Source organism: Lepisma saccharinum, chromosome 25 (genome assembly GCF_977018435.1).
Source record: "Lepisma saccharinum chromosome 25, izLepSacc3.1, whole genome shotgun sequence".
In the NCBI taxonomy this organism is placed as follows: domain Eukaryota; kingdom Metazoa; phylum Arthropoda; class Insecta; order Zygentoma; family Lepismatidae; genus Lepisma; species Lepisma saccharinum.
The window spans coordinates 1,027,801-1,041,222 of record NC_139253.1 but is presented as its reverse complement, the minus strand read 5'-3'; the positions used below and the strand labels follow the sequence as shown (position 1 = coordinate 1,041,222).

Here is a 13,422-nt window from a genome sequence, read left to right as displayed (position 1 = left end):
CCACAAACGTAAACATTCTTCTCTCATCCAGTGCAGTCGTTGTGTGCTCACATTTCGCAGATAAGACATTACACCTACAGTTCTGCTCGGTTATCTGCCCTCGAATAACAGACAAACTGCTTCTTCATCACCGGGATTTTTCACTCCGATTGGTGTTTCTAAGACAGATTCCACAGAATCGATATCTGATTCAAAGTCCACAGCAGAAAAACATTCCGGTTACACGGATATAATCCTCTAACCTGAAACCCATTCACAGCAATGGATCCGGTCTGGCAAGTTCAAGCCGTCGCCGCCAGGCTGAGCGCGCTGCATGAAAATGTATTGAGGGGCTCATAATACATGAATGGCTCATAATACCACTTTTACCTCTATAAATTGCATCAAAGAAACAGTAAATAATATACAATATTATTTGTCTTTTTAGTTGCTGGACTGGCAGCTGCTAGTAAGTAGAACACTATCTATTTTGTTACTGAAAAATAAATTACCTGTACACAGCCTTACAGCATTATGACTAGTAATGCTTAGCCTACATGTATTTTAGCAGGCACTCTGAACGCAAGGCTATATACTCACAATATTATCCTTTTTTTATGTATGTTCTGAGGATATAAATCAACTTCACATTATAAAACAGTAAACATAATAATTTGGACTTGTAAAGTCTTTAGGAGGTGTCCGGATCCCCTGTGCTCCCCCCCCCCCCCACCCAAGTAAATACTTCCTTGGGTTCGAGCGATAAATCAAGAGAACGCACCATCTGACTAAAATTTGCACCACGGCAAGGGTGATCCTTTGCTGGATATTTACCCTCACAGGAAGTAATCAAGAAAAAATGTTTAATTATCAACATGCCGCTTAAAGTACGGGGTATCCGAAATCTCACGCAACCGAGATTTTGAACGAAAGTAACATTTGTACAAAAAGCGATACATGAACCTGGCACTGGGTATTAACTTTGTCTAAGTAGATATTTTTTAAACATTAAACAAGAAAATTATCCTTCTTATGAACTCTCAGCATGGGAAAAAGTTACTAAAGTATAAAAATGTTATTACGAAGTAAAAAGAAGCACTAAAAAAGGACAGCTGTGGAATCCCTTGCATTAATTTTCGATTTGCATCGATGGTAAAATATAAACTTCCCCGTGCATATAGCACCCTGCCATGAAAGCACATTTATGGAATTTGGGAGTAGAACCCCACATATTCTCGACCTCGGCCATTTTGGAGGTGATGTGATCAACACCGCGGTCAGACGTCTTTACTCCCCAGGGTTGCTCCAGGTACCCATTGATTTTAGACTGGCTGAGCCCCAAAGCCGCTTTTATGCTGATACAAAGCCTGAAAAATTCCGACTTTAAATGTCGTGTGTGAGTATTTACCGAAATGCAAAAAGATCGATAAATGTTTACACATTTTAATGGATTCCAGTAGATTTATGGGGTAAATTACGACATATTCAGCATAACTACTCTTTTATATTACGAGGTGTACTGGCAACATTGGTCGTGTCAGAAAGTAGTACCAGGTGTGCCCGACATCTGGTTATGTTATTCAATGATTGCCAAGAAGCAGGAGTACCAACCTACAGCGAACGCTCGACTCTCACGCGAATCACGGCCATCAGCTGACAACGGGAGATGGGAGATTTGAAAAATAATTACATTGTGTAACGGAAATATCACTGTATTTACCTTTTCTGATTTGGCTTCTACCCATTTATCGCGCTGTCGAAACAATTACACACGAACGCTCACTAATACACGAAATAAGAAATCAGAAAGAAAGCTCTATGCACTGCCACTTTGCTTGCTTTACCAGTCACTGCACGTGAATCCTTTCAACGGTTGGTAACATTTCGCGCGCCCGAACGTTAGAGTTTCCGTTGGCCCGTTACAGCGGGAAGCTCCCCGCTCTAGCCAATTCGAGCTCAGTTGCATCACTCACAGAGCTGCCATTTCTCTTAAGTTAATTCTGCGGGACCTATCTTCTTGTACGATAACTTATTATTTCGTAGATTAAGAACGGTAAAAACTGTAACAGACACGCGAGGAATAAGTAGTTAAATTATATTTTCTCTTTCTATAGATGCACATCATGGAAGTGCTGCTAGAGCGAGTAAGTACTACATCAATCCACAATTTCAGAATTATTAATTTGAGACGCTTGAAATTGTAAGCACTGGGTTCTGTCTCAATTGCATCACTCACTGAAGTGATTGCTGGAATATTTGTCTATGTTGCTTCTAGAGTTTGTCCTAGCGCTGGCTGTAGGTTGACAATCAATTACGATCTTGTACGTTGTGCTAAATATGTTTTGTTGTTGTTGTGTGAGAAAAGTGAGATTATGCAAAACTAAAGCCTTGGATCTCAACATAGAGTTGACTGAGTTTAGTTATGCCGACAACTTCATTGCAGGCTTTACCCCTCCGTGGGAAAGTAAGTGCACTGCAATTATTTTCAAATTATCTAAAAATCTAGTTAAAAACCAATTTGGGTATTTGCTAGAATTATAGCAGCAGTGACAGAGTGGAACGAAAAAGATGACGAAACACAGGAAATAGTTTGTGTAGAAGACTTTGTATTTGTTCTTGTTTTTGAGATTATGAAGTCGATATGACAAAATGTAGTTGGTGGGACGAAGTATTAATGCATATTATTCTTCGGCGAAACTGTGTAATATTGTAGATACATAATCTCATGTTCAGGATTTGTGTTTTTTTGTGTCTAAGTAAAATAGGTTATGAGTTTCAATTTTAAGTCCACTTTATGCAGAGATAGGCTTGTCGGCACTGCACCAAGTTTAAAGTTGAATCCGATCCTCTGGGTATCAAATCCGAAACCCCTTGATTACAAGGCATTACTCGTTAATAATATTCAAGTAGAAGTCCGTGTTTTCTAAGCGAACTTTCCAAAACTTTAAGGCGAAAGTAATAATTGTTATAATCAAATTAATTTGTATTGACATTTCACACGAAAAGTGCCAAAGAAAATATATATATGTATAATAATATCTATCTGTTATAGGTGCATATCGAAGAAGTGCTTCTGGACTAGGTAGGTATAGCCTGCATTATATCCATCCAATATTTAAGAATAAATAAACGAAGAGAGTAAAAATTAAGATGTGTTATTTTTCAATAACATATTCCAAATGTCTTGATATTTACTGTGCATTTCCGAAATATCTGTGTGGGTATTAACCGAAATACAAACTGAATCTGCACCACCTACAGGAAATTTGAGATACCAAATCAAGTTTACAAAGCGTTCTTCTCTCTTTTTTAAGGTGTACTTCCAAAATCAGTCATCGGAGGTAAGCAAATCCGTATCAACCAAATATTAGATAATAAATGAAAGTTATTGTTATTAAGAACAAATAACGTAAGTTCATAGAAATAAATATGTTGGAATATTCACTCAAGTGCCAAAAGTCATGGGATGGCAGTATGCAAATATTCACGTGGCGTTAGCATCGCGTAAGGTGTATAAATAGGCAGAGCGTTATCGGGGATTGGATTTGCACTCTTCTGGGCGATACGTCTTCTAACGTGATTGCCGGCCTCCGTGGCGGAGTGGTTAGCACAGCGCGCTACTGGTTCGAATCCCGGTCTGGTCATGGGTGTTTGTGAGTGTCCCTTCAGCAGTTTCATTGTATCATCATTCATCCTCGTCTTTGCGATCAGCCAAAAGTTGCAGTAAAGCGAAGTAAAATTAAAAGAAAACAATCAAATCAAATTATTCTAACATGATTATGGCTACATGGCGAAAATTCAGTGTTCGAACGCGCAATGATAGTTGGAGCTAGGGGAATGGGACATTCCATTTCTGAGATTGTAAGGACATTCAACATTCCTCGATCCACAGTGCCAAGGGTGTACTGACAGTACCTCATTGCAGGCATTACCTACCAAATTACATCCCACAGCGATGGGATTTGCCAGGATGACAATGCGCCATGTCTCCAGGTTAATGGTGATTATATGGCACACATGAGAGAACTAATGCAATACAAAATCCATACCTTACCCAGATTTCGAACATTGGGACTCTGATTTCGCAGTACACCACTGTAACCAATAAGCCACTGAGGTTTAATCTTTTACTGTTTTCTTCCTTCTTCCCTTCTTTCTTGATCCTTCCACATACATATCTCTTCTTGTTCTCACCCTCTTTCCTTTTCCTCCCCCGAAGCTCTGTTCCCGTTCGCGCATTTTCTTTTTCCAGTCAACTTGTGAATGCGGATTCATTTCTTGCTCTCTGATTGGCTGTTGGAAAGTTACGGTGCTGTGATTGTGAGAATATCTTGTTTGCGCTGTACGTTAGGTTAGGTTAGGTTAGGTTAGGTTCGGTTAGGTTAGGTAAGGTAAGGTTAGATTAGATTAGAAAGCAGCAAATTTGCGCTAAAAATAGGAAATAAGACATTCTTACAATCACAGCACCGTAACTTTACAACAGCCAATCAGAGAGCAAGAAATGAAACCGCATTCACAAGTTGACTGGAAAAATAAAATTCGCTTCCCGTTCTCTCCGTCTTTCCTTTTCCTGCATCGTAATTCTGTGTTGATCTTCACTTGTTTCTCTCTGTCCTTTTCCTCCCATGTAGCTCACTACTGCCGTTCTTTTCCTTCCACTATACCTCTATTGCTGTTATCTTTTCTCTCTTTCCTTTTCCTTCTACATGGTCCCCGTCTATCGTTCTCTTTATTCTACTTCGATACAGTCCTCTATTGCCAATCTCATTATTCCCTCCTCTAGTCTCAAGGCATGTCCTGCTCTATTTACTTCCCTTTCCTCCGATTCCTGATAAAACCCCTTTCTTTTCTTTAATTCTATCAATGTACTTCTTTTTTCTTTTTTTCTTACTCTATCCATTTGACTCATTCTTATCTTCGCCAGGCCCTCGTCTAAAACGCTTCTAGACCGTACCTACCTATCTCTCACATCGACGACGTTTTCTGTCCATATAAAGACCTTTCCATAATTCTATCACCATGTTTAGAGCCTACAAGTTTCCTCATTATAATAAACGCAGTTTTTTCATTGTTGTTCTGCTCTTCATGTACCATCCAGATATTGAAATATAACACTTCAAATATTATATCCCCGTGTATCATAACAGGCGATATAACTATAAATTTATAATGGAAAATAAAGCATCTACGTATTTACCTATTAATCATAAGCACATCTTTTTTTCTTTTAAGGTGCTAAAAAAAGATCAGCTCATAAAGGTAAGCCTATACATATCAGAGTGCATTTGGTAATTGGCAAGCTATGTTATTTGAATATGAGTAATTAAGAATTTGGTTTTGAATTTTAATTTTTTAGTTGTTCTTTAATGTATTACCGTGCAAATTTTCTTTCACCATGTTTGTGCACTTTATTTGATCCAATAAGAGCTTAAAGACTTAAAAGAAAACTCAAAACAAGCTGTTGACAACTTCTGCACCAGCATACATAAACATCTATCGCTTAAAAGCACATAGGATGTAAGAGAAAAATTAATGAAAATAGTCATGGAAAATTTGCAAGGTAATACTCATGGATCCCACTGTACATACAGGCTAATCGAGACTGGATCTACAGTTTAAAGTGGGATCCGAACTACTATATGAATTTGGTTGTGCAAAAGTTACTTGCATTTGTTATAAACTTACTTGTAGAGTCAATGAGTAGTATCTGTTCATATTTCATATATTTATAAGCAGACAAAGTCATTACATACGTTTCATAAACAGATAAATATATGATATTATATCTTTCCTTAGGTTTACACCATAGAGGTGCTGCCAGTTCGGGTAAGTAGGCCTCGTCTCGACGATTGTTGTATTAGCTATAAATCAATACTTGAGTTCCATTTTGAATGTCGTAATTAACCCATCGTGGCCTAAGCGAACGTGCTAGCTTAGTTAACACGACGTTTTAGGTGATGTCATCGAACATTTCTGAAACGGACACTGAGTACTCAGACGTGTTAAGTTTGTAGTGAAGCGTCACTTGCTACGTGCGAAGTCTGTGTCGTGTGATATTCGTTAAAAGTTAGGTTATGTTACTCAGTGCTGAGTACTGACTATAATTCGGTTAAGTTAGGTTACTCACTGTTTATAAATTACTTCGAGTCCATAATTGACCTCTATCTTGTATGACGAAGAAAGTGCTTTCTGTTCGAAGCTAACCCTTTCACTGCCAATTGTGTCTATCTCACGTATTTAATTTCTCAAATAGGATAAGTAAATTGCTCCTGTCTTGAAATCTGATATAGATTTAGAGTAAATTTCTAGACTAATTAATACAAACCCCGACGAAAATTCAAGGAAGTGTAAATATTTTTTCTTTCTATTTAAGATGGACTTGGGATGCCGTTTGATAAAGGTAAGTTTGTCCGAGTCGATCAGAAGCTGACAATTATTATTAAACTGAAGATTTTCATTGAAAAGGAAACCTAATAAATATCTCGCGTATATAACATATGCACTATTTTAAACCGACGAATATATTAAAAATTGTCGAAACCAACTGTTAGGTAATAAGCAAACTTTAATTATAATTTAATAATTATTGATAACAACTCTTTTGAATCAGTTTCAAAATTCAAGTACTAAGGGTGATACTAACAAATGAAAATGATATTAAATAGCAGATAAAAAGCAGGATTAATTCACGAAATGCGTTTCACTTTTGTTTTTAAAAACTTGTGTCTTCTCGTGTAATATCTAAGAAACTAAAAGTTAAAATACACAAAACAGTAGTTTTGCCTATAGTATTATGTGGATGTGAAACTTCGTGCCTTATATTAAAAGAGGAACATAAATTAAAAGTATTTGATAATAAAATCCTTAGAAAAATATTTAGACCTAAAAAGGATGAGAAAATAGGTGAGTGGAGAAGGTTACATAATTTAGAACTGCGTAATTTGTATTCATGTCCAGATATTATTAGAATAATTAAATCCAGAAGACTTAGGTGGGTATGCCATGTGCCACGAATGAGAGAGATAAGAAGAGTTTGTAGGATTCTTGTTGGGAAACCTGATGGTAAGAGGCCTGTAGGAAGGACAAGATGAAAATGGAGGGATAACGTTGAGATGGACCTAAAGGAAATTGGTAAGGATGGAAATGTTTTGATCCGGTAGACTAGATTGTCACCCATCCAAGTACTTTCCAAGACAACATTGCTTCATTTTCTTTTCATTAGATTACATTACTCGATTAAAAAGGCATTTCTTAATTACGTCTAGGCATTTTGTGAATGCGTCTTCTTGGATCTCGTTCGCCTATGGTATTTGTGGTCGGATTATGGTGGTGAGGTGGTTGTGCCCGGAATTTCAACCTTTCGCGTTGCATGAATTCAAATAACGTTTCTTGGTCTAATGGTTCTCTTATTTGAATGTTAGGTATGTATCGATCTGCGCCAGAGATTATGCTTAGGGCCTTGTTCTGGATACTTTGTAGTGGCTTTTGGTAGGTTGGGGCACTGTTCTGCCACACAACGTGCGCATAATTTAACATAGTTCTTAGTAGAACGTTAAACATCGTTAGCTTCTTGTTTGGTTGTAAGTGTCGTGCTTTTCCATATTGGATATAATTGTCCTAGACGTGTCCTTAATTTGTACGCTAGATTCTTGAGATGTTCTTTAAATGTGAGGCCCTCATCGAGTAGTATACTGAAGTAGGTTGCCTTTGAATTCTGAGAAATGTCGTTTCCTCCTATTCGGAGGTATAGTGGATCACGTTTTCTCGTTTTTATGAATAATACAGAGACGCTTTTGAGTTAAACTAACAATAGAAATTTGGGCAAGTTCTCTTAATGTTACTATAGCAACTGTTTCTATTTCTCGTTTTCCTTAGTAGTGGAAGAATGTTACTTTTGCACGGAACATGGGTGTATTCGTGACTTGGAACACGAAGGCCCCTGCTTTGGAGAGAGGCAATATAAGACTCGAGAGTTATGTAAAAGCGCTTGCCGTAAGTTTCCATTGATATAATAATAGTTATAATAATAGTTTATTTAGAGTACATACAGCACTATGTCACAAAGAGTAATATAAAAGGATTAACTCATAATGGTTTTTACATCAAATCACATGCTATACCTAAATATAATATTTTAAGGGAAGTCATAATCGAAATTATCGATTAATATATTTATAAATTCATCACCATTTTAAAATTTTACTGATAAAAAAGTAAAGTGTTCCCCTGTGCTTAGCACCACGCCATGAAGGCGTATAGGGGGTGTGGGGGTAACGCCCCACACTTTCTTGATCCGGTCGTAAGTGGGGGTGATGTGATCAGCACCACGCCCCTGACCGCCTTTACCCCCCCAGGGTTTCCCCAGGTACCCATGTTATTCGACGCTGGGTGGGCGCCGGGGCCGCTTCATTCGTTAGAAAAGTTCCCGGATTTGAACCGGCCGGGGATCGAACCCGGGACCTTTAGCATGGTAGTCAGACGCGTTACCGACTGAGCCACCGCGGCCTTCTTGTTTTATATTTTGGAACGTTATAAACTATTGTATTTGTAAATTATTCAATATCAGTCCTATTTGACAAGATGTTTTGCATAAATACGAGGGCGATTCAATAATTATTGTCCCCGGCATACTTAGAGGATATGAATTGCAATGAATGATGGGGATATTGTAGCCTAATGTCTTAGATGCCTATATGCAAAATTTCAGAACCGTAGGTGCTATAGTAAATTTGTTTTTCTCGTGTTAGGTGTGAGAGGTGGCACTTAGTTTGAAAAATGGAGAAAACCGAACAACGAGCTGTCATCAAGTACCTCCAGAAAAAGGGGCTAAGCCCAAAGGAGATTCATGAGGACATGGTCAGTGTGTTGGGTGATGGGGCTCCTACCTACCAGGTGGTAAAAAACTGGTGCCGCGATTTCCGTTGCGGCAGGGAAAGCTGTCAACAGGCCCCTGGTGCTGGTCCTCCAACAACAGCATCCACCCCAGAAAACATTGATGCTGTGCATGACATGATTATGGCTGACAGAAGAATCACGGTGCAACAGTTAGCAGACATCATGCACATCTCTGTAGGCTCAGTGGAAACCATTGTGCATGAACACTTGGGATTCAGAAAGGTGTCAGCGCGATGGGTCCCCAAAATGTTATCCCGTGAACAACAGAAAGACAGAGTTCAATGTTCAAGGGCTGGTTTGGAGCTGATGGGGGTAGACCTGAAGCAGTTCTGTGATAGGTTTGTGACAGTGGATGAGACATGGCTCCACCACTATGATCCCGAGTCCCAACGACAGAGTATGGAGTGGCGGCACAGCAATTCACCTCCCCCCCGCAAATTCAGGGTGCAAGCATCAGCACGCAAGGTTATGGCCACAATTTTTTGGGATGCGAAGGGTGTGCTCCTTATTGACTACCTGGTGGGACACACTGTTACTGGGGACTATTATGCAGCCCTAATCCCTAAGTTACGCGAAGCAATCAAGGAGAAACGGCGTGGGATGTTGCGGCGAAAAGTGCTGTTTCACCACGATAATGCTCCAGCACACAGAAGCCATGTTACTGGTGCCGCAATCCATGCTGCTGGTTTCCATGTGTTGGAACACCCTCCCTACTCACCCGACCTCGCCCCTAGTGACTTTCATTTGTTCCCGAAGTTGAAGGAGCACCTCAAGGGGACGCATTTTCCCTCAAATGCTGCTGTTATGGACGCTGCGGAAGAATGGCTCACGGCTCAGCCACAGACATTCTTCGAAGCTGGCATAGTGGCTTTACAGCATAGGTAGAAGAAGTGCATTACTGTGAAGGGGGACTTTGTGGAAAAATAATACTGCTTATATGTCAGGGACAATAATTATTGAACCACCCTTGTACTTTGATTTTATCTTTCCTTCTTAAGCTCAAGGTTGTTAAATTAAAAATTTCCAACCACTCCATATTTTAGTGACATGTAACTTTTCCTCATTTTCATACAAAGTAACCTAAAAATAATTTCTGAATTGATTCAATTTTCTCGGTGTGACTATTTGATGCTATGTTCCATAATTCACTTCCATATTCCAATAATGGACGAACCAAAACTATAAATAGAAATCTAAAATTTTCATTTTATTAAGAGAAGTCCAATTAAAAAATATAAAACCTAAAATCTTTTTAGCTTTTTTACAAACTTTAATTATATGTTCTTCAAATGACAGTTTAGAATCTATAATTATACAAAGATCCTTATGACTAAAGCTTGTTCGCTACTGGACGGCGTAGGTTCGAATCCGGCTCTGGTCGGAATTTATTCGGCCTACGTATAGGGCCGGTGGCAACCCACCATCGCACAGTGGGATAAAATTCGAAAAAGGTGGTCATCATCAAATAACTCGAGACAGAATTGACAAATCGTGACAATAATCGTTACTCGGGGGTTTTTGGGGTCGCTGATTACGAATCTGACAATATTTTTCCCAAAAACAAAATGGCGGATCCAATATGGCGGCCAAAAATTCACAAATATTGATAAATATTAACGAAAATCGTTACCCGGGGGTTTTCGGGACCGCTGATTACGAATCTGACAATATATTTCCCAAAAACAAAATGGCGGATCCAATATGGCGGCCAAAAATTCACAAATGTTGATAAATATCTATTAATGAAAATCGTTACCCGGGGGTTTTCGGGACCGCTGATTACGAATCTGACAATATATTTCCCAAAAACAAAATGGCGGATCCAATATGGCGGTCGAAAATTCATAAATATTGATAAATATTAACGAAAATCGTTACTCGTGGGTTTTAAAAGTGTATAAATTTAAAAATATTTTTTTAAAAACAATTTTTATTGCAGTATACAGTTTCTACCGTGAAAATTTATTTAAGCGAAAGGTTTTATTACATATATATATAATTTTAAAATGACAAAGGAATGTTTTTAATTTTTATTACTAAATGATTTAAAGTAAAGAAATTATTAATACATTTAATCGCTTTCAATTTCGTAATTGCTGCCATCTCCAACATCTGACGACTCTACTTCACTTTCGGTGTCGGTATCGGTATCATTAATTATCATGTGACGTGCTTCTAGTGACAGTGATCTTTTATTTTTTGGGAGGATTTTCCGAACACTTGAAACATGGATCCGAGCTAAGTAATAATCGATTAAATAAATCGCTCATTGTCGCTTCTCGGCTATGTTTTCTGGAGAAATCTTGTCTATATTTTTTTATTAGCTTGTTACTCGCTTCTTGCGCTTCCTCAGATAATTATAATCAAAATTAATATTTATCAATATTTGTGAATTTTTGGCCGCCATATTGGATCCGCCATTTTGTTTTTGGGAAAAATATTGTCAGATTCGTAATCAGCGGTCCCGAAAACCCCCGGGTAACAATTTCCGTTAATATTTATCAACATTTGTGAATTTTTGGCCGCCATATTGGATCCGCCATTTTGTTTTTGGGAAAAATATTGTCAGATTCGTAATCAGCGACCTCAACCCCCCCCCCCCCCCCGAGTATCCATTTTCAACAACATTCATTAATATCTAACCGATTTTCCACCCACGTACGTTCTCTTTATATTTTGTTTATGACTGCACATTGTTTAAACAATTAGGCTTAATACTAGGGTAGCAGGTTGTAGCAGCCAATTCTTTGAAATATCGAAAGTTAAGGGTTCAACAAACATTTTCCAGTGAGAATCATCGATCGAGTGAAGTCGAGTGGTTAACTTTTTGCTCAATGTTTATAAAAATGTTCTCAATAAAATGAAAAAAACATGAGTGTCTTTAATTATTAATAACTAATTTACAGTTAATTATGAATAAACTTGGATTTAATTATCGTATTACACATACCTTGCAGAAAAGAATCCGAAACAATTTATACTAATATCATATATTATGCCGATAATAGCGCACTATTTCTCCGGCACTTTATATACACGCTGTATTTTTGTTAGACGCGTCCGCTTGCACGTTGAACTTTGAAATGACCTGACTCACTGCTGAGTGGCATCAAACACTTGAAAACCGGTTTTCCTTGTGTTTTGGGGTTCCAACTAACGGTCGGTACACAAGGCAACGTTAAACTGGGACTTTCGATTTTTCCCCAATGGCCAGCTTTTTTCGATTCTATCCCACTGTGCATCGTGAGGAAATGTAAAAGCGTTTGCCGTAAGTTTCTAATGATATAGTATTAATAATAGTAATAATAATAATCACAAAATATCAGCTATACTCTGTGCAAGTAGTGACGCGAGACAGCTTCAATCAATGAAGACGTGAGAGGGAATGGGATTGCGTGGAGGTGGGAGAAAGCGACTGCAGTTACCAACCTTCCCACTAGATCCCGTCTCCCCCTTCTCTGCCGCATTGCACGGCCTTGCTCCAGCCGATTCTGGGGACAGAGTATACCAGGCTTAGCAAAATTTGAGTGTTTTTTAAAGAAACAAAACAAACGGTTATTTGTGTTTTAAACATGTTTTAAATGTTTTAAACAGTGATTTAAACAAGAACCGAAAAACCATGTTTTAAAGAAATGAAACATTTAAAACATAATGCCAGGGAGATTTATTTTCTAAGAATAATGCTTAATAAAGAATCTGTTAATCATCCAAGGATGGACTGTGTTCCTATTATAAAGTAAACGCTTGACTAACTTGAAATACACATTTATCTTAGTCTTAAATCTCGCATGTTGGCTGCTCGAGAAGCTTCAACTGATCCACAGTTGCCAGGCCTCAGAGTCCACGTCTTAGATATTTTTTTTTTAATACGACATGTTATCGTGTGCAACGAAATATTTACAATAACAACAAAGTGCACATTTTTCAGCGTGTTAAGTGAGGAACAAAACTGTTTCATCCAACACCTGAACACCTGTATAAAAAACCATAGCCAGGTGTGACCGATGGGTATTCATCACGATATGTTTCTTTGTTAATTCATCCAGTGGACAGATTTCTATGCACAATAAACAGAATGACACGCAATGAATGAAAAGGCATAGTTACAAAACAGACAAATAACCACAAATTATCAAACATCAAGTATCAAAATGTGTTTTAAACAAGTCTGAAATAAACATGTTTAAAACACTTTTGTTTTAAACATGCCAACTGTGGAGTATATACCTACATTCAACCTATCAACTCCCCTCCCCATCCGACAACTGTCACGTCAACCCCCTCCCACCCTCTTTAACTGTGCCTGTTTGTGTCTTTGAAATGCATCAATTTAGGACAAAGTTCAATTTTGGACTAAGTGAGTGAGATTTTTGCCCGAACTTATATTTGTTGATCAAATTCACAAATGTTCTACGACCACACCTTGTATGTTTGACTGTTAACTATACAGTGATTAACACAAATTTGTTTTCTTTATTTAAGATCCAAGACCAATCCATCCCTTTATGGTAGGGTAAGTACACAAAAATATCAGCAACACATTTGAAA

The 13,422-nt window shown here is 38.0% G+C and overlaps 1 protein-coding gene across 42 annotated transcripts in view; it reads left to right on the top strand.

Annotated features, from left to right (window-relative positions):
* Positions 1 to 13,422, top strand: part of LOC145978816 (uncharacterized) — an 87,242-nt gene that overhangs the window by 70,249 nt on the left and 3,571 nt on the right. For 37 of the 42 annotated variants that reach the window (XM_083111672.1, XM_083111653.1, XM_083111647.1 and 34 more), the window contains 9 exons: positions 428 to 448; positions 2,094 to 2,123; positions 3,032 to 3,061; positions 3,294 to 3,320; positions 5,212 to 5,238; positions 5,776 to 5,805; positions 6,353 to 6,379; positions 7,855 to 7,971; positions 13,357 to 13,387. In XM_083111672.1, coding sequence (XP_082967798.1) covers positions 428 to 448; positions 2,094 to 2,123; positions 3,032 to 3,061; positions 3,294 to 3,320; positions 5,212 to 5,238; positions 5,776 to 5,805; positions 6,353 to 6,379; positions 7,855 to 7,971; positions 13,357 to 13,387 — 340 coding nt within the window. The remainder of the gene's footprint in view (positions 1 to 427; positions 449 to 2,093; positions 2,124 to 3,031; positions 3,062 to 3,293; positions 3,321 to 5,211; positions 5,239 to 5,775; positions 5,806 to 6,352; positions 6,380 to 7,854; positions 7,972 to 13,356; positions 13,388 to 13,422) is intronic. The other 5 variants (XM_083111640.1, XM_083111644.1, XM_083111642.1 and 2 more) reach the window with 5 other exon arrangements.